This window comes from Octopus sinensis, linkage group LG1, assembly GCF_006345805.1.
Source record: "Octopus sinensis linkage group LG1, ASM634580v1, whole genome shotgun sequence".
Classification (NCBI taxonomy): Eukaryota; Metazoa; Mollusca; class Cephalopoda; order Octopoda; family Octopodidae; genus Octopus; species Octopus sinensis.
Genome location: NC_042997.1, coordinates 157,771,058 through 157,798,177, shown reverse-complemented (window position 1 = coordinate 157,798,177; position 27,120 = coordinate 157,771,058). Strand labels below are relative to the sequence as shown.

The following is a 27,120-nucleotide window of genomic DNA, read 5'->3' as shown; positions in this document are numbered from 1 at the left end:
ATTTTATTTCGGGGATGTATCTTTTCCCCTCACACTGCACCACAGGCTTAACATTTTTTTTTTCTATAATTTTGTTATCTACCCTTATTTAATCACTATTTTTAATCACTCCCCCCTCTCTCTCTCTCTCTCTTCTTCGCTTGTTTTTTCAATTTTGCTTTTCTATCTCTTTATATTATTCCATTTTCAATCTATTCCATGTACGTTAATTCTTAGTATATCTTTGTTCTCGTTAACTATATCTCCCATGCTCTCTCTCCCTTTCTCCCTCTCCTTTCCCATTTAGTTCCTTTTCTTCCGCATTATTCTCTCTCCCTCTCCCTTCCCCTCTCTCTCTCTCTTACTCTCTATGTTTCTCTTGTTTCCATATTTTCTTCTTTTCTCGCTCTTCTCGCTTTTCACATATTTTTCTCAAGCAGGTCACGTGGCACTAAGCCTATATAACAAAGAAAGTTTGCCACCAAATCAAGCATTCGAGTGGACCACACTAAAAGGTATGTATCACAAATTATTTTTACCTTCAACAGAGATAATCCTGGATGCGAAACAAAATGACAGCCACTTACTGAAACTTGCATACTTACATGTACATACATGCACGCACACACACAGACACAGACACACACACACACACACACACAAACAAACAAGGAGATGTAAGAAACTCATCTTGATCATTTGATCTATTAGAAACAACCACCACATCTCACTCGAATTACATCCTACAATCTACTGAAAAAGACAGGATGGTCACGGCTGGACTTTCTTCTACTCGATCATGACTGATGTAGTTTTAAAGAGTAAGAGCTACACAACCGAGTCAGCGAGGGAGGGTCTTAAACTGCCGTCAAATGCTTCCTCAAGAACTATTTTTCGGTCTACGAAAGAATCTAGGAAAAGGCACATTCGACAAAATACTCCGGTGCACACACGATATCTAGGAAAGCAAGACTGCATTGCCTCTATAGAAAACATTTTATCATAGCTTTACTCAGTTGGGGTGACCGACTGGAGGTTAAACCACAACAGCACGAAGTTATTGGTACTGGACAAATATTTCCTGCGATATAGAATATATAGAGAGGACACAATTACAAAATCGTTCAAGAGTGCTTCTGCTTCGTCACTCAATAGATAATACAATACGAGATATATGTAGAATGGGATTATTCTGGCTTTACCATAATTCGTACTGTATTCTTTCAGTAATTACTTTGACCTCACATTCCAGCATTACTTGAAGAATAAATAACCGTAATATACCAGATTCTACTGAACAGATTGCTCCCTACCTGTTATTATTAAGAATAACTGATTTAATATTAAACATGAAAATACAAAAAAGTGCAATAGAACTCAGGAATATTTCATAAGCTAGTAAGAAGTTGACTATATTGAGCTACGTGAGCAACTGTTTCGTTTCCCAAATTAAAGCTGTTTCTCTATACTCATGTTGTGAAGAAAGGAGTAAACATTATGAATTATTTATCTCCTTTATATTTTTTTACATTAGCATCATCCTCGTGGGAAGTATTAAATAGAAAAATCAACAAAACGATGAACAAAACGTTTTTAGTTGCGTCCTTTTGCATTCTGAATTCAAATTCTCTTAAGATCAACATTAGATTGCATCCTTGAGAGGGCAAGAAAAAACAAAAACAGTGGGGACTTTATAATCAGCAATTTTCTCTCGTGTGTATATTAGACACCATCATAATCATCCATAACATCACCAACAGCATTATCATTATCACAACTATCATTACCATCACCATTACCTTCATTACTTTCAACTAAATCCTAATTGTTGTACGAACAGACCACCATCAGAAGAATATTTGTAGTATTTATTGTATAATTAAATTTCCTAACCTCATTTAATACCAATTTTATATGTAAGGAGTAGTAATATAATTCATATTTAAAGATCTTGAAATACAAGTATTTATTGGAATTGATACTCTATTGCTATCACTTATGTTGCGTTTTCTTCTTTTAATTTATTGAAATATTATTTACTTTTCCTTCCAGTCCAAAGATGGGTTTGCTCCAGCAAACATTCATTCTTGTAGGACTTCTGCTTTGCATCAACTATGTTCCTGCTCGCAGACTGGTAAAAAGACAATGTAAGTAATTTCAAACACACGCACACAAAAACACAACATACATAGACTCACATATAAGTATGCATATATATGTATATATGCATGTATACAACTAATATAATATATGAGTATGTGTGTATGTGTGTGAGCGTGTGTGTGTGTGTTTGTGTGAGAGCGTGCATGTATGTGTGTGTGTGTGTCTGTGTCTGTGTGTGTCTGTGTCTGTGTGAGGGTGCGTGTAAGCAAAATGACGAAGTGTGAGCGGCAAAAAACTTTGATATTTCCGTAGAGATTACAGCTGTTTCATTCTTTACTCCGAATTATATCATTATCGTGAGTTACGTTACATTTTTTCATCCAACCCCTCTGTCTTATATATGTGTATGATTGTATATACACTAACACATGCACGCATGATCTATCAATTTCTTTGTTGATCTTATCAGCATATGCCATGCAGTATGCAGCAACTTTCCCTTTCCGAGAACAGCTACTTTCTCTTTCAGTTGTATGTGAGTTTAGTTAGATCTTAGTCTTTTCTCAGTATGTACTGGTATTCTTGATAACGCGCGTTCTTAATTCAGATGAGACTCATTGTACATTGATTTTGTTAATCAGCATAGTGTGTGGCCGCTCGCAAAATACTTCTTTTTAAGAAAGAATATAACTTTCGTGCTACACTAGTTTTCACAGAGATGATAAATCCCCAGTTCTATTACAATATAACAGAGTAATCGTGTATATTTAGTACCTCCATTAATTATTTCTAGTCAGTACTTAATTTTATTTTCATAGTAATAACTGAATGAAAATATTCCACAACACTTGCTAAATGTGGTTACATGTGATGATAAGGTGCTTATGCTTAGAAAAGCTATTCTACTTAACGTAATGGTCTAAGGTTGGGTTTGTTGTTGAGAGCAATGCCAATCCATTTTCACTTCTATAAGTCATGCATTAACTATTAAACTTCTCGAAATTTGTTTAATATTTTTTATTTTATTATTTTTTTTTTTTAAAGCGTCAGACGTACTCAGATTGGGGTATTTGAAATCTGAAGCGTCGTCATCTCTTTATAGGCCACACTTGTAATGACATCAATATAATTTTTCATGTGTTGAATGATTCTCAACCTGTTATCAAATGCTTCAATTCTTTCTCAGGAAGTTTTAAAAAAAAACCTTTCTGACACGTTATGAAAAGCATTGAATTCTAAATCACGTGGCAAATTTCTGACCTCAGAACTTTATTTCTTTCGACTTTTGATTAATAACCTTAGTCATTTCGCGCGCGTACGCACACAATATATATGTGTGTGTGTGTGCGTGTGTGTGCATGTGTGGGTGTATGTGTGTGAATATATGCATATATATATATATATATATACATACTACTAATATAGGATGAAGTTTTTTATAGAAAAAATTTCATCAAAAAGTGGCAGCATATTAAAATACCTTTAATGGTTAAAATTATAAACAAGGGCAAAAGCCCTTGTTTATAAGTTGTATATATATATATACACACACACACACACACACACACACACACACCACACACACATATATATATATATATATATATATATATAATATATATATATATATATATACTAACAGCTAAACCCGGTTTCACCCGGTCGGTTTGGATGATGTCGCTGTAAAACCTGCTCTGTGTAAGCATTCGACTTGCTTGGGCACACTTACGTTAAAAAACAATTTTAGAATGACTTTTTTTTGTCAAAAAGCTAAAAATAACTGACCAACAAAAAAACACAACCAAAATTCAACCAAATCAAAAAATAAACACAAATACTAAGCGAACAAAGATGAACCATCCCACTTCCATTGCTCGCGCATACGCACTCACATTCACATACCCCCTTTTACATACACACACATATATTCACCCAGAGTTGAAACGCTGTATGATTTATTTTTTCAGCATACAATTTTCATCATCCCACTACCAAGTATGACATTGTCCCCTTCCTTCCGTATTCATCTATTACCCCTTCCTTTCTCATTGAAAAACACAAGAGTATTATTATAGTAGATTATCTCGGTAACCATGAGAGGTATAAAAGATACAAAGCCAAGCAACACCACCGGATCATTCTACACATCTGTGTAATTTTTCACGCAATTCCACCCAGCCGTTTGACCGTGAATCCTAAAACAAAAAACAATCACCCATGTCAAATTTATATATATATATATATTATATATATATATATATATATGTATGTATGTATGTATGTATGTATGTATCTATGTATGTATATATGTGTATATATATATATATATATATATACATATACGTACATATAGATACATACATATATGCGAGATGTGCATGTGTGTGCGCGCGTGCGTGCGTCCATATGTATGCGCATATATAATGAAAAGAAACCTATATATATATATATATAGACTTAGCAGTGTGTATGTTTATAAGTATTTGAATGTATAAGTGTGCATAGCTTGCGGAATGGAAATTAAAAATTTACTTTTGACGTCAACATCAAATGAAACGTGTCACCAAGGAAATTGGTTAATGTTTCGTTGGTAATGCGTGTACTATATTAATCAATTATTCTCCTAGTTGCTGGAAACTGCTAACGGTCAAATATGTGTAACGGTTCCATACATAAAGAAAAAGCATACTCGTATGTTTCTCGTTAAATATGTGTAACTGGTTATATATTTCAACAAAATTCATCAAAGCGAAGGGATTTATAATCCCTTGCAGATTTTATGATTGTTTATATGCTTTAATTTGCATATTTAGCAATGCAGTCAACGACCTCAACCTTGGTAATTTTGTAGACTATTTCATAAAATTATTTATTACGTACCGGAATTGTTGAATTTCCAATGACTTATCCACAAGCTTTCTGTATGTTTTAAGAGAGAGTGAGAGACAGGCAGACAGACAGACCGAGAGAGGCACAGAGAGAGAGAGACAGACAGACAGGGAAAGAAACAAGAGAATGATTATAACACGTTGCAGAACAAACATTCCAGTGGATACTGTTCGTAAACGTCTTGTATTTTAGTTATTTTACTCATGTTTATATCCTTCAAACGTATACACTAAGGAACACACACCCACACACACACACACGAACACACACACACACAAACACACACACACATGCACACACACATACACACACACACAAGCACACACACAAACACACACACACACACACACACACGCTCATTCGTTTTTACATCAGTTTTCCATACTAGCATTAGTTAGATGATTACTTTCCTGAGTCGTTGAAATGTTGGATAGATTACCTCGTGCTAATCCATACGACATTGCGGCTCTTTGCACTCTCCGTAATCGATAAATAAAGTACTCTTAATGTCCTGGGTTTGGTTCTTCTCTTTGTCTCTGCCCTTCTTTCGGTGTGTTTCTGTATCTTTCTGAAAGGAATTGGCTGAGATCATACCTGAAGAGGTTTGAGCTACGCATTGTATGCCACAGCGGTATCTCTACAACCTCACCAGGAATCGAGAGCCCAAGTAAGGGTTACTTTTGCTAGGATATTATTCTCTTTAAATTCCGGTTCCTCTTCTAACAATTGTTTTAGTATTGCTACACTAAGTTGTAACAAGAAAAGTAACTGGGTAACTAACTGTTTTAGAAAGCATAGTTGTGAACATCATTCAAAATATCTCATTAATTTATATACTATCACTCTGTCGGAGTTTTAGCGTCCTTAGACTAAAGAACTTTCCTGTAACTATATATATATATATATATATATATATATATATATATATATATATATATATATATATATATATATATATATATATATATATGTATGTATGTATATCTTGGATAAATTAGAAAATTATGATAGTGAAAAGGCACAAAAACGAAGCAACTTAAATTTACAGATAAATTAATATACTGAAAGCTGAGATTAATTGTGTTTAAAGTAATTTTTGTAGATGGTTCAATGCTAGCAAAAGGGATGTAACGTAATACGGCAAGGCCTTTTTCTGCCGCTCCACAAATTTTACCCATATCTTTATCATTGCTTAGTGTTTAATGTTTAATATTTAATGACTTGCCGAAACAAAATATAGATTTGTGTACAGGAACAGTATGTATGTGATATCTTCATTTGATAGAAATATAATGCCATGGAAAAATGCACTCAAGTGCTTCTGAGCAAATATTATCAGCTGATAATATTTGCTTTAAGATATAATACAATATATTTATTCGTTATTACAAACGAATAAAGGTGGTGGATAGCAGAATCCGATTCTAGATATCTTTCTGCGTTGTGCAATTGCGGATATTTACATTCTGAGTTCAAATCTCGCCGAGGACGACTTTAAATTCATCCTCACTGGGTCAATAAAATAAACCCACAATACTAAAATAGTATTACCCAATTACTTTTTATTAAAATCTCTAAATAAACTGAATATTATTTCCTTTAACGAGGATCGGATAATGGTAGAATCGTGGAAGTGGTTGACAAATAGCTGTCTGTGTTTTTCGTCGCTCTTTATGTTCTAGGTTCAAAATTCGCTACAGTTAATTTTACCTTTCATCTTTCAGGGGTCGATAAATAAAGTAGTGTCGATGTATCTAACCATTTATTCTCCGCACGCACCATTTGTGACATTGTGCCAATGTTATAAATCAGTATTTCTCTTAGCTGACATTGCGACATCGACTTAGATTATATAATTTTCTATTTATTGCCTGAATATCCCATTTACTCTGAATACTTGTTAAATTGTAATAGTATTTGTAGCAAGCTGGCAGAACCGTTAGCACGCCGGGCGAAATGCGTAGCCGTATTTCGTCTGCCGTTACGTTCTGAGTTCAAATTCCACCGAGGTCGACTTTGCCTTTCATCCTTTCGGGGTCGATAAATTAAGTACCAATTACGCACTGGGGTCGATGCAATCGACTTAATCCGTTTGTCTGACCTTGTTTGTCCTTTCTGTGTTTAGCCCCTTGTGGGTAGTAAAGAAATATGTAATAGTATTTGTATATGTATGTAATAGTAATAGTATTTGTATGCATGCAAAAGATTAATTACAGTGATTTTATTATTTCATTATTAGTATATCAGTGTAACTGGGGAGCGAGGAAAGAAAAATCTATAATGGGTCAAAATGTAAAGAAAACTGGTCAAATATCTTTCGCATGTTTTGGAAGAACCAGGGCAGATTGTAACGGGTCTAAAGAGCACGGGGGAAAGGAACATGACATCTCACATTTATGAAAGCACCGTGTTTATGAAGTCATTAAAAGCAAAGCTACTTTGAGAAGTTTAATTTCGGCGTTTGGAGAGGAAGAAATGGTGATGCACGAAGCAAAATAATTAACTAATGTACATAAAATTATGTTTAGTACCAATTAAGAACGGAGTAATAAGAAAGCCGATTCTTTCAATTAAACTCAAGTTTATCGCACTTGTGCCACTTATAATTGTGAAATAAAGCAGGCATTTTAATCTAAATATACTGAGTTAATAGTTTTAGACCAGTGGTTCCCAAAAATTTTGGGCTGCCGCCCCCTTGACACCCATGCCACATTCCTATTCCCCCCGCCGAAGAAAAACTCACTACCACGAACGTAAACGACTTTTTGCAGCAAATTCAAAGCAAGTGTTTTGTTGAACACAACGCACCTCCCGGCCTAGGAATTGAAATTACGATAGCTAGACGGTAAATGCATCACCTATGCGCCCTCATTATTTATATATTGGGTTGGCAAGAAAGTAGTTTCGGTTGTGTGAAATAAATGTAATTTTTTTTTTCATACAAAGAATGAACTTTAATCAATTATATATTTTCCATTCTATTCGATAACCTTTTGCTATCTTTCTGGCAATTTCATGATTCTACACTCATAGAACTTCTGGTCCTTATTGATTCGGTCATCATCAACTTCAGTAGGTCGATCAGAACGTTGGTCATCTATGAGTGAGAATTTCCAGAACGGAATGTTTTAAACCATTTTTGACAGATGCGTTTTGTTATGCAACCAACACCATAAACTTTACATATTTCTTTGTGAGCCTCAGTAGCTTTCTTGCCTTTACAGGTTTAAAAAAGCAAAGTATTAGCGAAAATGTTCATTTTTGCACTCTATGTTAAAATTGACACTGAACTAACAGTTGTAAACTAAATTACGCTAAAGTAAGCTAAAAATAACGGCTGTCAAATGTCAAAAGGAAAAAAATCATAACATTGACAAGACAAAAGTCATTCAAAATTATCGTAAATCTGTATATTTACAAAAAATTAAATAACTTTCTTGGCAATATTTATTGTGTGTATGGGTGTATGTGTATGTGCGTATGTAAATTTTGCTGTGTCTAGGGAGAGGCATTATGCCAATATTATTAACACAAAATTTGTTTCAACACATGAATTCACGTAAAGAATCTTGCAAACCAGACAAAAAAACGAAGTATATATATATATATATATATATATATATATGTGTGTGTGTGTGTGTGTGTGTGTGTGTGTGTGTGTACATTGGCCTGCTCGCTTAGCCAGCGGGGTGGCGTCATCTGAAGGCTAAAACAATGCGAAGCGCATTGTGACCAGCGATGTGTAGCAACATCTGATAGCCTGGTCGGTTACGTGGTCACGTGGATATATGTACATGCATATGCATATGCATACATATATGTGTGTGTGTGTGTGGGTGTGTGTGAGTGTGTGTGTGTTTGTGTGTGTGTGTAATGATTTTGATTCAGTTTGGCTATACCAGCAACCAAAAATTCAATCAGCTTTTGCTTTAGAGTAAAGGGTCGGCTCCGAGGGAGCTATAGAATGCTGCACAAGAACTCGGTCCTGCGTGCACTGCTTCTTATAGCAGAAACAGCCGAAAGTTAATGAGTGGTCAAGTAACATCTGGGGGTTTTTTTTTGTCATTCATTTATTGAATTTATACACACACAGATATATACATATGTGCGTATATATATATGTATATATATATATATATATATATATATATATATATACATATATGCATATGTATGATGTATGTGTGTGTGTGTGTGTATGTATGTATATTTATATGTTGTGTTGTATATATATAATGCATATGTTTCTAGTGTACGGGCTCAATCCTGGCGGTGGTGGAAAAGGAGGATCTAACAACAATAACAATGGCGGTGGCAATAATTGGTCAGGCGGACAGGTACGTATAGAAAGTCTCTTCTGCATGATGCGTATATAAGCATTAGAAACTTTTTTTTTGGTTTTTTCCTAATATTTCTTCCATTCAGGTAACGAATCGGGAAAGGAACGAGCGTGACCTCTCTCTCTCTCTCTCTCTCTCTCTCTCTCTCTCTCTCTTTCTTCGAAGACTGTGGGTATTTCAATAAATAACCGTAATATATTGTGTGAAATTAATTAGCAATGTTTAATTGTAATGTTATTGGCCTAGCATCTGTCTAGACACCAAACATCAAAATTTGGGGGCGATATCGATATTTAGGTAGTATTTCCTACTATTGAAGCTAATTTCAGAATTTTATTTTCTATGTGAATAGCTTATATGTAAACTATTATTGTTATCATAATTATGATTTGAAATAAGAGGTTGAAAACTGGTATAATCGTTAATGCGTCGGACAAAATACCTAACTGTATTTCTTCCAATTCATTACGTTCCGAGCTCAAATTCCGCCACGATCAACTTTGCCTTTCATCCTTTCGGAGTCGATAAACTAGATCAGCAATCCTCATAAACTTTGCTGGCCTTGTACTGCAATTTGAAACAAATGCAGTATTAGTAAAGTAATGGGGTCGATGTGATCGACTTGCCTTCTTCTCACAGAACTGCCAGCCTTGTGCCCAAATGTGAAAGAATTATCATGGTGTTCACTGGCATAGCCGCCCAGAAGTGTTTGCACTATTTAGTTATGTCACTTCACTTACTAGGTTCAAATTACTCTTGTATCTACTTTACCTTTCATCCTTCTTGTGACGATAACGTAAATTCAGATACTACAGGTTGATATAATCGACTAAGTCACCGAAAAATGTTTCACCTTGTTAGAAAAGAATATTTTTTTTTAGGTTGGCAGAACCGTTAAAGCGCAGGAGAAAAGACTTTATGGTATTTGTTCTGGTTCTTTATGTTCTAAGTTCAAATCCTGCTAAGGTTAACTTTGCATTTAATCATTCATTAGAAATGAAAAACTTCCTGTGAAATACTAAGATGAAATTATTAGTTAATACTCTTTACATTGTGAGTTCAAACCCCGCCGACGTTGACTTTATCTTTCATCCTTCCAGAGTAGATAAAACAAAATACCTATTTCTTTACTACCCACAAGGGGCTAAACACAGAGGGAACAATCAAGGATAGACAGACGGATTAAGTCGATTATATCAACCAGTGCTTATTTAATCGACCCCGAAAGGATGAAAGGCAAAGTCGACCTCGGTGGAATTTGAACTAAGAACGTAACGGCAGACGAAATACGGCTACGCATTTCGCCCAGCGAGCTAACATTTCTGCCAGCTCGCCAACTTACAAGAAATGTTATATTAATAACATTGTAGTCTAAAAAAATTCATAAATGAAACTCATTTTTAAAGAAATCCTTATTTAAGAACTCACTTCCTTCCAACAAAAATTCTATTAGTTAAGTATGTCAGCTTCATTTGTAGATTGTAAACTGGCGTCTTCGGTTACGTTTCATATTTGAGGATCTGCTGGGGTATAACTTTCATTGAGAGAGTAGAATTTGACCTAATTTTTAAGCATCTATTTAGACTCTCATCAGGCAATATTTTGTATAAATGCACAATTTATTTTATTCATAACATAGGTGATAGTGTAAGCTTAACCGATAGAGCCGCTGATAGCAATACCGTACTGCTTTTGGTTACATAACAGTACGTTCTGATTTCAAACCTTACCGAGGTCGACTTTGCTTTAATCCTTCCAGGGAGCATTAGAATATGTGATATTGGTTTCAAATTTTGGCACAAGGTCAGTAATTCAGGAGGTGGAGTAAGTCGATTACATAGATTGCAGTAGTCAACTGGTACTTCTTTTATCGTTCTCGTAAGAATGAAACATAAAGTCGACTTCGGCAGAATCTGAACTCAGAACGTAAGGACGGGTGAAATGCCGCGAAGCATTTTTCCCAGCGTGCTGATTCTGCCAGCTCGCCACTGTATTAAAATATGTAATATTCGAGCCATAAAATAATATTTGATTATTATCGTCCCTTGAACTTTTCGGCCTCGTGTTTATATCAGAAATGGCTAATTAATTAAAAAAATTGCTTCGTAATCCCATGAATTCAGTTAGCTCATTCCGCGGGGCACTTTGGTCAAGACTCTTCAAGCTAAGCCTGTAGGGTTCCATTTTATTGGATGACATTTTATTGATGACATCTTACGAATCATAGCTTCTTCTTCCATTGCACTTTCCGCCACAAATCTCGGTTGGACACTTTCCTTCCTCTGACTATGCCAGTGGTTCCGAACCTTTTTTTTATTTAAATGAGTTTCCCCACGGACCCCTTTTAATATGCTTATCCTTATGTATATATTGATATGTGAAATTCTGAATTACGATCACGGACCTCCCCCAAACCACCACAGTACTACCTTTGCGGACCACCAGGTGTCCACGGACCCCAGGTTGGGAACCACTGGACTATACCATTAAAATAAGCATTTTATCTACAACGTTCTTCAATATATTTATTTAGGATGTTGTGATGGTTTTATATAAGTTAATATTTTCTTTGAAAGGAACAGAAAGAACGGTTTATTATTCAGTAGGGCGGGGTAGGATTTCAGGGAAGTAATTAGTACTTTCGTCCTAAGGACCATAAATCGGATTATTGAAGTCAAATTGTTTTAGCTAAAGTTAAAATCGAAACAAGGTCGGGCTCACGGATTGCCAAGAGTTACAGAATGAGGGGAAAGAACGTCATTTATTTATTTATTTATTCTAGTTTGTTCTCTATATCGCTACTTTCGCATTTACATATCGATGGTGATTCTGAAGTTTTAGGTTTGACTTCAGAAATCGAAAAATTTCTGTTGAGGCGTTAGTACAAACATGACGCTTGCACATTCGTTTGTTTGTGTGCATGTATATGTATATATGTGCATGTACTTATGCCTATATATACGTATGTTTGTATATATATATATATATATATATATATATATATATTTCTTTTTATGTATGTGCGTATGGTTCCTTTCGTTGTATTTTTAATTATTAGAATTTTTCATAGAAAGACAAAGCTCCATCGCTGAAATTGGAGTAACAACAAGTATTGGATGTTGAACTTTAGAAAAGTCTTGAATATTTTTACTATTCCACTTACAGATTGCATTTGTAAAATGCGTTTTAGCCGGATACTTTTTTGGTTTTAAAATCCTAGCTTTTCCAAATCTTGTATAGACATTTACTATTACTAACAAGTAAGAAATAAATGCCTTATTTCTTTGGTCAGTACAAGGTCATTTTCTTTTATGGAGTCAATGACATTATTTTTTTTTAATCAATTTGAGAAAACACTCCTGTTAAAAATAGTAGCTAAATGCTCACAAATCACACCTTGCCATATTAAAGCAAGAAAATACAGTTCTAAACGCAGAGGTGACTTGGAATATCTTCTATTACAATTCTCCCTTGAACTGACCAGAGGCTAAACAACAATGTTATTTACCTAACTGTTAATATTCGAAATTAATGTAAATCTCCATTAATTGAGCTTTGTTTTACCGAATGATGGCATTTTTTTTCTTTTTCCTTGCAGAAAGGAGGAAATAATGGAGGAAACAGGGGTCAAGGCGGTGGAAATACTGGCGGACAAGGTGGTGGTGGTGGTGGATATGGTCAGGGTGGTGGTGGCGGCAGTAGTGGTGGCAGAGGTGGTGGTGGTAGTGGTGGCAGAGGCGGCGGAGGAAGTGGAGGATGGGGAAAAGGTGGAGGCGGCGGTGGTAGCGGCGGCGGTGGTAGCGGCGGCAGAGGTGGCGGAGGTAGTGGAGGATGGGGACAAGGAGGCGGTGGAGGTGGTAGCGGCGGAAGAGGTGGCGGCGGCAGTGGTAGCGGAGGAAGAGGTGGTGGCGGAGGTAGTGGAGGATGGGGACAAGGTGGCGGCGGTGGTAGCGGCGGAAGAGGTGGTGGAGGTAGTGGAGGATCGGGTGGCCAAGGCGGCGGTGGAGGCAGATATGGCCAAGGAGGCGGTGGAGGTAGTGGTGGTGGTGGAGGTGGTGGAGGACAAGGAGGCAACTGGCAAGGTGGAAGTTGTGCACGCGCTGACCAATCAGATTGCAGCTATTACTTCGAATGTCAAGGCGACAGTGGTGAACAAAGGCTCCAGTGTCCAGAAGGGTTGTACTTCAACGATAACCAAAAGTATTGTGATTACCCTGGCAATGTCCAATGCAACGGCGCACGGCGTAAGTAGAAAAAATATATTCATATCGATATTATTGTTATTGTATACTGCAACATCAGTCGTTTCCTTATTTTAAGATGGCTGGGTGTCAGTAGAAATAATTTGGCTGCTATTTCTAGCAGGATGATCTACTGCATAGATGCGTCCTCGCTGAGTGAAAGATAATTATGAATGAGCGAATGAAAGCGTTCTAAGCAAGCAGTTAACAGGTGGTGATTTATATTCTAATACTCGTCATACAAGTTGTACTAGGTACTTTGCTGTTAATGGCTTCATCTAACCAGCTACAAAAGCAAGTACCTATATCTTTACTACCCACAAGGGGCTAAAAAATCGACCCCAGTGCGTAACTGGTACTTAATTTATCGACCCCGAAAGGTTGAAAGGCAAAGTCGATCTCGGTGGAATTTGAACTCAGAACGGCAGACGAAATACGCATTTCGCCCGGCGTGCTAACGTTTCTGCCAGCTTGCCGCCTTGTACCACAGGCTAATATAGTTCAGCATTAACCAGCATCTCAGTTGAGTGATCCGTTCATTACTTCGTAATAGGCACATAAATTACCTCAAGTATGTCACTTTAGTAATATATAGGTCTTCGTAGACGCTGCCTTGTCTCTTATGGTTATGTGAACTCATTTGATTCGGAAAGGATTCTAAAATTACCGACTGATCAATTTGCGTAACTCTTTCCTATAATATTTTCATGAGAATTAATCACACTGGTGTAGTGAGACCTCCAACTAGTACAAAATCAATAATCTTGGGATACATTTCATTAATAATCTTGGAATACATCTCATCAAAAAATTCATATGTCTGCCTCCTAAGTGATCCACAGGGGTGTCAAATGGATGTTGACACGATTAAATCATCAAAATAAGCAAGGTACTTAAATATATAGCTGTAATGAAACCTGTCGATATATGCAGTGTGACTCTAAACTATACACTAGAGCATTCACTTATCATTTTTTTAACATTGTTCTATGAAAAAAGGCGGTGAGCTGGCAAGATCGTTAGTACGTCGGCCAAAATGCTTAACGGCGTTTCGTCCTCTCTTTACATTCATATTCTGCGGAGGTAGACTTTGCTTTCATCTTTTGGTGATCGATAAAATAAGTACCAGTAGAATTTTAGAGTCGATGCGATCGATTTATCCCTTCCTTTCTCTCAAACCATTATTATTGTTATCCTTTGTAAAGGCAACGAGCTAGTAAAATCGTTAGCGCGCCGGACAAAATGATTAGTGGTATTTCGTCTGCCGCTACGTTCTGAGTTCAAATTCCGCCGGGATCGACTTTGCCCTTCATCCTTTCGGAGTCGATTAAATAAGTACTAGTTACGCACTGGGGTCGATATAATCGACTTAATCCGTTTGTCTGTCCTTGTTTGTCCTCTCTGTGTTTAGCCCCTTGTGGGTAATAAAGAAATAGGTATTTCGTCTGTGGCCACATTCTTAGTTCGAATTCCGCCGAGGTCGACTTTGCCTCTCATTCTTTTGGGGTCGATAAATTAAGTACCAGTTACGTACTCGAATGACTCTTCCCCCCAAAACTTCAGGCCTTGTGCCTATATAGAAAGGATTATTATCCTATGTGTACATGTGTGTGTAAGAAATCGGTTACTAGCAGAGGGATAGACTTGTGCTTTATATAACAGCCATGTCCCTGCACTCCATCTGGTTAAGAATCAACTGTGATCAAGTGCTTAGATGGAAATTGGCTCACCCAACTTTCTTACTTATGATTGACATGAAGTAATGTTTCCAAATGTACGTTAACATGTATAAAGTAGCTTTATCGTTACTAGTAGTACCCAGTGAAAATTCCACGGTTGATTTGAAAACTGTAAGATGGAATTGTATAATTTTCTGAACCATTAGAGCCTTGAGATGATGTAAAAGTTCATATAAGTAATATTAGACGAGCAATCTCAATAAACTTCTAAAAAATATAATATTATTCTGTTTCCCTACGTTGGTAATGTTTTAACAAATTTTAACATAGTTATTTGAAAAAAAAACCTTATCATTCTTTGTCTTGTCTGTTGCTGGCCATATTTCATAAGCTTTGACTGAGCAGACGATAGTTACTTCACTAAAGCGCATGCATTAACTGATGGGTAACAAGAAAATTAAAACAAAACAGAAAAACTATCACTTTTCGCTCTATCCCTCCAGTAAACACATTCTCTCACTCACACACATTCTTCCTCTTATTCTCTCTCTCCCTTTTTCCTTTTACTTCTTTCCCACATCTCCCCTGCGTTAAATTTTCGCTTTACCCTCTCTCTTTCTATCTACCTCCTCCTTCAACTATTTCATCACATATAATAGCAATCCTTTCCACCTAACTCTCACCGCTGACCATCTCTCCCTCTCTCTTCTCTTTCTATCTCCTTTTCTCTCCCCTCTTTCTATTTCATTTCTCTCCTCTTTCTATCTCCTCTCTCTCCTCTTTCTATCTCCTGTCTCTCTTCTTTCTATCCCTCTCATTCTCTTCACTCTCTCTCTCCTCTCTCTTTAACTAACGACAATGTTATATTTCCCTCAGCGTATTAATAAAGAGATACATATACACATTACATACATGCATACATACCTCTTTCTGTCTTGTTTCGTCTTTCCTTTTGTGTGTCACTTCTCCTTTCTCTCTCTCTCTCTCTCTCTCTCTCTCTCTCTCACTCCACCTTCCTTTCTCACTCTCACTCCACATTTGCCTCTAACTAACTAAAGTGTAATGGGCGAACGATTAAGCAGAATTATAACATAGATTGTCTCACAGATACACATTCATTTCTTTATAGTAAGAGCAAACGTGAAAGAGAAATAAAGACGTTTGTGAGTGGAAACGTTAAAAGGAGGAGATAATGAGTAATGACAATATTTTCTTTCTATTTTCTAGCCAACGAACTCTGTGGTGACTATGCAGAAGATTTTAAGAAACGTCACAATGAAATGTGTCAGATGTACTACGAATGCAACCTTGGTTACCTCAATGATGTTCAGGAATGTGCTCCTGGTACTGTATTTAATCCTAGTATCCAAGTATGCGACTACCTGAATAACACTGACTGTGGAAACTTGCAGGTGCCTAAGAGTGCCATAGAGTTTGGACGTGGTGGAGGCGGAAATGGTGGAGGCGGAAATGGTGGAGGTAATGGTGGCTGGAACGGAGGTAACGGTGGCGGGCAAGGAGGAGGTAGATATGGTCAAGGTGGAGGAAACGGCGGAGGAGGACAAGGAGGAGGAAACGGCGGAGGAGGACAAGGAGGATGGAACGGAGGTAATGGTGGAAATGGAGGTAACCGTGGAGGAGGAGGACAAGGAGGATGGAATGGTGGAAATGGCGGTAACCGTGGAGGAGGAGGAAAAGGAGGATGGAATGGAGGAAATGGAGGTAACCGTGGAGGTGGACAAGGAGGAGGTGGAAATTATGGACAAGGTGGAAGTGGAGGAAACCGTGGAGGACAAGGTGGTGGACGCGGCGGAAATCAGGGGACACAGTGGGGAAATGGTGGAAAGCGTGGAGGACAATGGGGAGGTGGAGGAAATCGTGGTGGCAACAGAGGCGGGTAAGTTTCTTTTTGCTTTTTTCGTAATTTCTCATTTTCTTTATATCTCTTGTACATTACTAATTGATATTTAGTTTGCCTTAGAATTATATGTCTTGCTCAAGTGACAAAGAGTATAAATCTAATGGAATATTGATTGCAAGCCTCTAACTCAATGATCAATAAATCTTGTGACGTGGGGCATTACTGCACTGCACGGAGGTATCCACTTGAGCTGCAGATTTTTGAAATATATAGTCAGTGGTCTTAGAACAAGAAGTAGAAAAGGCCTTAATTTTGCATATAGTTCACAAATCAATTATGCTCAACAGCCATTTCATTTGCGATAAAATTATTATTTATATTATTTAAAGCTTTAGAAAATTCATAAATATGTTTGAGTGTCTTGGAAAATGTATTATTTATAATTTTGTTATACACAAGTATGATTATTAAATGCCTTAATTACTGGTTTAAGGAAAAAATTTGGTGCTCCATGTTAAAATAATGAATTTTTATACGTAAAAATTTATTCAAAAACAACAACAACTATTCTTCACAATAAAGACCATCATTTTCCACAACCTTCTGCCAACGATGTGCAAGCTTTCGAATTTGGTCAAAGTACCAATCCTTCAGCTTTAAATCGAAATATTCATTGACAGGCTTTTTCAACTTCATCGAATGACTCAAATCGGCGACCTTTCATAAAGTGCTGCATTCATTGGAAAGACCGTAGTCAGATGGAGCAACGTCTGGACTATAGGCTGAATGCGGCAGCACTCCACACCGTCCAGTTCTTCAAATTTGTTGATGGTCTTTCTGGCGGTATGCGACTATGCATTGTGAGTTACCATTGAGTATGACTTGAACTGAATGAACACACACAGCACAAAAATATATAAAAAAAGCATTATTTTAACATGGCGCACGAACCTCTTCCCCAACCTAATAATTACAACAAATGTCCTATTTGCTGTTCTAATGAGAACCATCAGCTTGTAGTGGCCATGAACGACGGTTCAATATATGCATCTAATGATGCGTAATAACGCAGAAATGCTTGTGACCTACGATCCGATGACGTCATTCATAACCTAGTAGTGTGTTTATACCTATATTGTCCGCAAGGTAAATTTCTCCTCTTGAGACTATATGTGCAGCGCATCATCTTTCCATGTCGAACATGTTAGATATGATTGCATATAACTATATGTAAATTTTTAACTTTAATCCAAAGTTTTGTATAACTTTCCACAAGAAATATCCAAGTGATATTTTTACTTTTCAAGAGAAGTGCGCCAGTAAGTTTTTCACTTGGTGTTCTGTGCATCACGAAGTATAAGAAAAAGTGAACCACTGTGCTAACGAGTAACTGGTACACAATCAGTTCCGAATTAATCTAATTGTGTATTCGTTGCTATGAATTCCAAATACCTTCGACAAAATAAGAAACACGGTTGGTCGAGAGGATTTTAATAGAGCGATGATGTATTGATTGATATCTCATAAGATATAGCTTTAAACACTGGTATATGATGGTTACTTTTTCATATTAAGCTCAATATTTGTTTAACGATTTATCTTTGATTTCTTTGTATATTACCGTTCTGATATTACCTTGAACATTATATAACGAGCTGATTGATATCTTTAAGGACACTATGGCATTGATTAATAACCCAATTCAAATTAGATTAGGTTCTACCTGTACTTGCATCATGTATCATAGTACATGCGCGGGATGGTGACTAAACTAGCCAATCCTAAATCCAAACATGTCATTGGATGATGTGTGTGACGAGGGTTCCACTTAAGATTTATAATAAAATCTGTCAAAGGACACAAGTGCATCTCATAGAGAAGACTACTTTCATTTATACATGTAGATCAGTGGTTCTCAACCAATTTTTATCTATGGATCCTTTTGATTACTATTTAATTCTAGTATATCTCCATAGCCATTCAATGTTTGGAAATTAGTTTTATAGATGTTTCTTAAAAACTTCCTATTTTGTTTTTCTCACGGTCACTTGTGTAGGTTGAACAGAGTAAAACGTCGGGGAAAGAGACCTAGCTGTTTCTTGAAATAAATACACCTCAATCAGAATACTTTTTTTCATGGACCTATAAAATACTACTATGGATCCCATTTGCTATTTTGCTTGTGTGGACCCCCAAAAATTTTATATGGACCCCAATGGGTGATATGGACTACGGTTGGGAACCACTCATGTAGAGGAAATAGACGCCTGCTGATTATCTGCTAATTGAAATTCTAGGAGTGGAGTGTAGGACCTTCTACTGAGGCTGTACATTGGTTACATGACGCGCTTCACAGCGCATATGTACATATATATATATATATGTTTTCAAACTTCTTTTTAATATATATATATATATATCTTCATTCATTTTTCATCTTTCCTAGCAATCAAAGTGGAAACTATGGCGGAAACCAAGGTGGACGAGGCGGTGGCGGTAGTGGCGGTCGCGGAGGCGGCAGTGGAGGCCGTGGTGGTGGCGGCAGTGGAGGCCGTGGTGGTGGCAGTGGAGGAAGTGGTGGCGGCGGCAGTGGAGGACGTGGTGGTGGTAGTGGAGGCGGATTTTCGTACGGGAAGTAAATTATATGGCGAAACTATGAACCCTTATTCCAAACTTCTCAGTTACTGCCCACACACATACTCAGCTGTGGTAATTTGATCCGATCACAAGAATTTGATTAAGATTAACAAATCTCCATCTTTTGAAGAAATAATTACAGAAGAATCACCAGGAATTCAATGAGCTTTCTGTTTAATCAAGGAGTCACACAACATTTTTTTTTATATAAATATTTAAAACAAAAATTAACATTTATGATGAATTTATGGATCAAAGTTACGCTCGAATGAATTTTACCATGATTATAATTGTTATCTTTATTAATGAACATATATCCATTCCAGATGCCAATCAATGTTTTGAAAATACATAAATAATTCTGGTTTATTTCTTATGTTCTTATTTTTGTTTAAACGAAGTATTTTCTTCTGTGTCTTATGAGATGTAAATAAAAGTTACCACCAAAAATATTTTAAAAATATGGTTTTGCCTTATTTCATTATAGTTTAGCTTTGTGAACGAAGACTTGCGTAGTTTATGCAGTCCATATGACTACAGACTCTCTAATTGCAGCCTGGCTCAACACAAAGGAGGCAAGTTCGGCCGTTTGGGCTACATAGTGATTTCTTTTCAGAGTTAAAGGCGATGAGCTGGCAGAAACGTTAGCACGCTGGGCGAAATGCGTAGCCGTATTTCGTCTGCTGTTACGTTCTGAGTTCAAATTCCGCCGAGGTCGACTTTGCCTGTCATCTTTTCGGAGTCGATAAATTAAGTACCAGTTACGCACTGGAGTCGATATAATCGACTTAATCCGTTTGTCTGTCCTTGTTTGTCCTCTCTCTGTTTAGCCCCCTGTGGGTAGTAAAGAAATAGGTATTTCGTCTGCCGCTACGTTCTGAGTTCGAATTCCGCCGAGGTCGACTTTGCTTTTCAACCTTTCGGGGTCGATTAAATAAGTACCAGTTACGCACTGGGGTCGATATAATCGACTTAATCCGTTTGTGTGTCCTCGTTTGTCCTCTCTGTGTTTAGCCCCTTGTGGGTAGTAAAGAAATAGGTATTGATGTAGCTTATTTTAAAACTGCTCATTTACTTGAATAGTATATCACTGCCTTACTGATATGCTGGAGAGAAATAGAACCTCTTCGAACCGGCGAGGTTTCTCCTTTGCGGTCAAACGATCTCACAAAAATAGTAGCTAAATCTCCGTCCAGTTAAAAAAAAAGGACACATTCAATGATGTCATAGGTGTACAGTTTCAAGGAAAATTGGTAAAGCCAGAGGTAGTGACACTTGGATTATTGGCCTGTACGATCAAGACCAATCTAGGTTTAAACAATGAAAGCAACAAGGGTCACTGATAGAAACACCAGTCTGTGTCACGTAATAAAAACGAGACTTTTGGGGGTAGGGTATCTGGGTTATATTATTTTTCATATTTTTACAACAAATCTGATTCTGCGCCACTCCAGAAACAACTAGAGATTTTCTCTTTAGTCGCCTGAAGCCGCCAAATTTCCATGAAACAATCCTACAGTTTAGAAAGTAAAAAGAAAGCTTTGAAGTACTGTGTGTGTGTGTATGTGTGTGTGTGTGTGTGTGTGTGTGCGAACTCAAGTCGAAAGTACGGTCAGTTCTTAGGCACATCTTAGAGAAAAGCAGCAACGAAGGACTGAACTGCGAGAAAGACTGGAGAATTGGGAAGTCGGTTCTGCTCCTCCAGTTGACTAAGCCTACCGCATTTCATAATCGCAGACACGACGAACCGCTCGATCAATACAACAGGGAAGGCTATGTTTTGAAATGTCCATAGACTGTTTCTGGTTCTAATAAGTTCCTGTACTTAAAATGAATTATAACGAACGAAGCATACACAAAACGACATCCACTTTTCATATAGAATAATTTTTTTCTTTTGCCCCAACATTTGGCTGGAACGACAGAAACTGAACGACCCTCAGGTTTTACATTAGAGTATTCTTCCCCTAGACATATGTTCTGACAGGAGAAAGCTCCATGATTTCTAAAATGATTTTAAGACGCGGTCATTCATCATCACGATTATTTCTATGTTTAGGGCCGTTGCTAAGTCCCTGCAATCCCTCCCGTCTCAGAGGGCCTCCATGGTTGCGGAGCCCTGTATTAAAATCAAAGTACGAAGAGGAATCATCTATTTACCTTGGTTAAGATGTTGAAAAACGATTAAACTATGTTAACTGAAAATTTCAAGAAATAAAATGGTAATACATTGTACCTGCAAAAGTTCTCCTAAAAATATTACATTGTACCACGAACGTGTACCAGACTTTGTGGATTGTCTATGATATCTATTGATCACGGACTTAGCTCTCAGCTTGATTATTCTGAAATGATAAATGATTTCGCGGAGCGAAGAGTGCGCCGTGTTTGTCTTTGAAAGTTGCCTGGATTATAAATGTGCTCTTTTATTCATATCTGGAAGTTTTACTTATTGAAATTTGTAATAAACCTAAATAAATTTAACTTGTACTTTTTAAAATGTTCTTTAGAATAGCGTGAAATATTGAACTTCAGGTAGATTATAGTAAAATATAGCTATGAATTAAAGGTGCGTAGATTATGAATTTTGATTGAAGGGATGGGGGCCTAGAAACAAAAAGTTACAGGGGAGCTCTAAAAGTCATGCGACAGAGCTGTCTATGTTCCAACACATTTATGTTAAATAGTTTTTGACCCTGTGCAGGGTACATCCATTGTTTTCCTAGGAGAATTTTTTAATGTATCGGATATTCTCGCTTGTTATTCTATTTATCTCATGGTCATTTCTGATCGTATAGGGCTTTTACCAAAGGCATTCTAGCCTTGACTATTCTCTCTCTTTATTTTTCTTCACGCATTGGCAATAATATTGTCTTTGATAATTCTCTAAGACAATATTATTAGCTATGTCGTTAACTGTTTTCATTTAGATAGTAGAATTACATATTATTTATTTATGCGCCCCTTTCAAGCCTAACCAGGCTGATGGGCCCAGTTTCCCGGTTACTATGGTGTATGTGTTCCCCCCAGCTGGACGAGACGCCAGTCCATCGCAGCGTTACTCAAGAAACAGGAAGAAAGAGTGAGAGAAAATTGGGCGAAAGAGTACAACAGGGGCCGCCGCCACCCCGGAGCCTCGTGGAGCTGTAGGTGTTTTCGCTCAATAAAAACACACAACGCCCGGTCTGGGAATCGAAACTGCGATCCTCCGACTGTGAGTCCGCTGCCCTAACCACTGGGCCACTGCACCTCCACAGAGTTACATATAAGATTTATTTAGTTAGGATTTGCAGTATATCGAACATTCGATCATGTAGAGACTTCGTATCAACGCTGGCAAGGTGAATGGCCAACTCAAACCATAAGGGATTCGAATTCAGAACACAGAAGATTGAATTGTATAATCTAAAACATATATAAACTGCGTTTTTGCCATTCCACTGCCTCCAGAAATAGTTACATATTGATATGTCTGCATCCTGCTGTGCATGTCTGTTTAATTTCCTTGGCAATGTATGTTAATAAAATTATGAAACAGTAGCTTTCAGAAATTACGAAAGTAATTTTGGGAATAATGTAAGCATTTTAAAAGTAAATATTGAAAATAATTAGTTATAAATAAACAAAGCATAGTGGATTAAACAAATCCATTTTAAAAAATTAAATAATTTAAATAATGAGAAATTACTAGAAAAATTATGGAAATAACAAAAATGAGTAGAAATTAATGAGGCGAAATTCAAAAGACTAATTTTGAAGAAAATTTAATTATAGTGCCATATATTACTATTGTTTGACATCTGCTCGTATTTACGACTTCGTCTGGAAATTTGCATTTTATATTTTAGAAACAAACTGTTTTGTTAAAGAGAGAACAAGCGTTTGACTAATATTTTAAAGTAGTCGCTAATTAAACATTTCCTTATTTTCGTCGATTGTTCCAATTATCAAACCAAGATTAGCATCTTATGAATATAAGGATCAATTCGGAAATCTGCAAGCGTATTCCTTTCCCTTTCGTTAACTTTAAAGTACATCATGAACAAATGGTAACATGTTGCTCCGTCAAGGTTAGTAACGTGCTGTCTGAAACAGCGTGATATATACGAAATATATCATCATCTAACTGGCAGAACGAAGGAAAACGAATAAATAAATAAATAAATAAATAAACTAGGAACAATTGAGAGCAATGAATGAACTGGTAAAATCACAAATGAAGGATAGTTTTGCGATTTTCATCTCAAATTTCTCGCCACTCCAAGAATTAACTGCGGAGTCTTTAGGGAAAATGCACACACATTCACCTACGCTATCGATAAATCTCACCGGTAAGTCCACGATAGACTCGGCTAGAAATAACAGCCAAAGCTCTAAACTACACTCTGTGTCTTTGAAAAAGAAAAAAATTGGATAATGCAAATCGTGGTCGCCATGCCTGGAATGCCTTTTGTTACTGTTTAATTCGGAGACAAACAACTGAGGAATTAACTACCAACACTGCTGTAGTCTCTCAGTCGGACTCAGAATGCATGGATAATATCTTGAAATGAAAGTTAATAAACGCAGTATAGACAGAAGTATACTACTACTACTACTACTACTACTACTACTACTACTACAAATAATAATAATAATAATAATAATAATAATAATAATAATAATAATAATAATAAACAATAACAATAACAGAAGCAGCAGCAGCCGCAGTAGTAGTAGTAGTAGTAGTAGTAGTAGTAGTAGTAGTAGTAGTAGTAGTAGTTGTTGTTGTTGTTGTTGTTGTTGTTGTTGTTATTGTTGTTGTAGTAGTCATAGTAGTAGCTATCATTCTCCATTTATATCATACATCTGGAACAAACGTAGCATCCATAAAGCAATAAGCAATTTATGGAGCGTTGGATACAGGCAGAAATGATACGTGCAGAAATGAGAATTATCTCCCTTGCACCGTCTAACTGATTTCGGTAACGATCTCTTTGTATCATTTGTCAATGAATGTTTCAGTTTTTCAGGAGACAGAAAATAAGACTTGGATGATGTTTGATCGTTTATTTTCTTTGAAATGTATGGAGTTAGTCACATACAAATATTAATGCCATGTGGGGAATTTGAATCACTGGAAATTTATCATTAATCTAGAGCGTTCAGCTCGTTCACTTCACAGGTTGTTTTTATTACCAAACTTTTATTGACTTTGATTGTTTGTGTGTGTGTACGCGCGTATGTGATATATATATATAAAAGTAATTTTAGAGACAGTACCACCTTCAACTCACAACACTGAAAGGTTTTATACCCGACCACTCCATAAAATGTTAAAAATTAAATCGTATACTAACAATATATATAAAATCTTTCAGTGTTGATTGAGTTGAAGGTGGTTCTGTCTCTAAAATCACTTTTATATATACAAATTAAACATTGAGAGATGTTCATTTTAGTACATCTAATTTGAATGTCTTTTTCCTGTGTACACGGAAGTAATATTCCCTAATAATTATTATATATATATATATATATATATAATATATATATATATATATATATATATATATATATATATATATATATATATATATATATATCTATATATATATATACATATATATATACATATGTACATACATACATATATACATGCATACATACACACACATGAAAACACACAGTCTGCTTTACTCAGTTTACGCAGATATATAATCGGCAGAGTTGTAAGAACGTAAGCCAAAATGCCTTACGGTGTTTGTTCTGGATCTCTGCTAACTTTGGACCAGATGCTACATAGGATTTACTCTTTTCATTCTGATCTCTTGTCACCTCATAGGCTTAATCCATTGTTCTGCTGGATCTATTTCTTTGGTCCGTGGATGCTTTTAAATGAGTTACTCCTTTTAAAAATTAAAAAAAAATCGTAATACATTTTGCTACTTTGTAAGACTTTTCATGTGAACACGTGTTGAAACAGATTGTATTCTATCTCAGGAGGGTCACTATGCAAATAATAAACACTCGCACTGGTTCTGTTTCAGTTCTTTTTACTATTTTTATTAACATTTAAATCCATAATATTAACGAATTATAAAAGAGTGAGATTAATAATAATAATAATAATAATAATAATAATAATAATAATAATAATAATAATAATAATAATAATAATAATAAAAGGAGTGGAATAGATCAAGTGCATGTTTATTATTGGTTTAATAGCCCTTCCGAAATACAACAGAATGAATATTGTATGATAATATCTTTTAAACTGTGATAGAAAAAAGTAGTTACAACACGACCAGTGTACAATGAGTTTTCTCCGGGTTTTCCTAGTTAGGTGAGCTAAATGTGGTTGGTATTAATTTTTTAAATTTCTTTAGTTCAGAGTCTGCAGATAAAGTGTGCTGGGTGCGAGTACCAGTTTTTAATCCTATGGATGTAATTAAGCGAGTCTAAGAGAAACCTAATACAAGCTATATACTATTATTGCCTGAAAGGAATCTTCTCATCAGAGAAATCTGAGATGGACAGAAGGAGCAGGCCAAGTTGAAAATCAAAAGTGTTGTGAAGTGTCACTTTTAAGAGAGAGGAACCACTGTTGAGTGACATTGAGGGTCAAGTCTCAAATATATCTGATTATGTCGTTGCTGTGTTGGTGTCCATTGAGGGGCTATGTCGATGTCGTACAAGTGATCACTTTGGGATTTAGAGGATGCCTTATAGGTGATTACAGAGGAGAATAGGTGACTCGTGATGATAAAGGAGGCGAATGTTTACAAGCGATTCCATCAAATTTTAGATGTTGGAAGAATGTGAAAGCGTTAATTAACAAAATCAGGATACCGAAATTCTTGGAATTAGAAAACCATGTAGTGTATTCCAAAGCCTGAAGTCTCTGTTGATAGAGACAGGTGAAACCTTTTTGCAAAGACAAGAACTCTATCTGGACAAGGTGCTTCGACAGATAAGGAAGTCATACCGTCTGGACTGGTCGCTTTTGTGTTGAAGTGTGATGTGCAAAAAGATTCAGCAAAACTTGAAGATACTATTTTCGCAAGGGATCTGAAGGTTCTACTGTTATTTGAAAGGTGGACAAATTGTAGTGTGACCGATTTACAAAGGTATGCCTAGATTTTATTTATTGTGATCATATCGTTTTCTTTTCGTGGGTACCTCCTTACTCCCACCAACACCACCTTTCTACATGATTGTGGAGATAAGCGATTTCTAAATATTTCGGTGGTGTTAAACATTGGCGTTTTTAAGGTCATGTATGTGTGTTAGAGAGGAAAAGGGAGAAAGCCTAACAGAAACGTTTTGAAACTCGTTTAGGAATGGCTTCAGTAGTTAGTATAAAACTAGTAGATCTCCAACCAGTCATTTGACTTAAATTACCGGTA

The 27,120-nt window shown here is 36.4% G+C and overlaps 1 protein-coding gene across 4 annotated transcripts; it reads left to right on the top strand.

Annotated features, from left to right (window-relative positions):
* Positions 1-405: 405 nt before the first annotated feature.
* Positions 406-20,190, top strand: LOC115211615 (glycine-rich cell wall structural protein-like). Of its 4 annotated transcripts, none has more exons than XM_036505923.1 (7): positions 407-494; positions 2,032-2,126; positions 9,223-9,308; positions 12,910-13,555; positions 16,459-16,872; positions 16,918-17,128; positions 19,539-20,190. In XM_036505923.1, the coding sequence occupies exons 2-7, from the start codon at positions 2,039-2,041 to the stop codon at positions 19,729-19,731; spliced, it is 1,638 nt and encodes a 545-aa protein (XP_036361816.1). In that variant the 5' UTR covers positions 407-494; positions 2,032-2,038; the 3' UTR covers positions 19,732-20,190. The 4 variants fall into 4 exon arrangements, with proteins under 4 accessions (XP_036361813.1, XP_036361816.1, XP_036361820.1 ...); XM_036505927.1 differs by having other exon boundaries at positions 408-494; positions 12,910-13,027; positions 13,079-13,555; positions 16,459-17,128; XM_036505930.1 differs by having other exon boundaries at positions 408-494; positions 12,910-13,123; positions 13,184-13,555; positions 16,459-17,128.
* Positions 20,191-27,120: the final 6,930 nt, after the last annotated feature.

What these genes read in the sequence shown, in the direction of transcription:
- LOC115211615 (XM_036505920.1), top strand. Translation starts at nt 2,039, where the DNA reads ATGGGTTTGCTCCAGCAAACATTCATTCTTGTAGGACTTCTGCTTTGC. An exon ending in ATAATTGGTCAGGCGGACAG is followed by an intron (nt 9,309 to 12,909) that starts GTACGTATAGAA and finishes TTTTCCTTGCAG; the next exon opens with AAAGGAGGAAATAATGGAGG. An exon ending in CCAATGCAACGGCGCACGGC is followed by an intron (nt 13,556 to 16,458) that starts GTAAGTAGAAAA and finishes TCTATTTTCTAG; the next exon opens with CCAACGAACTCTGTGGTGAC.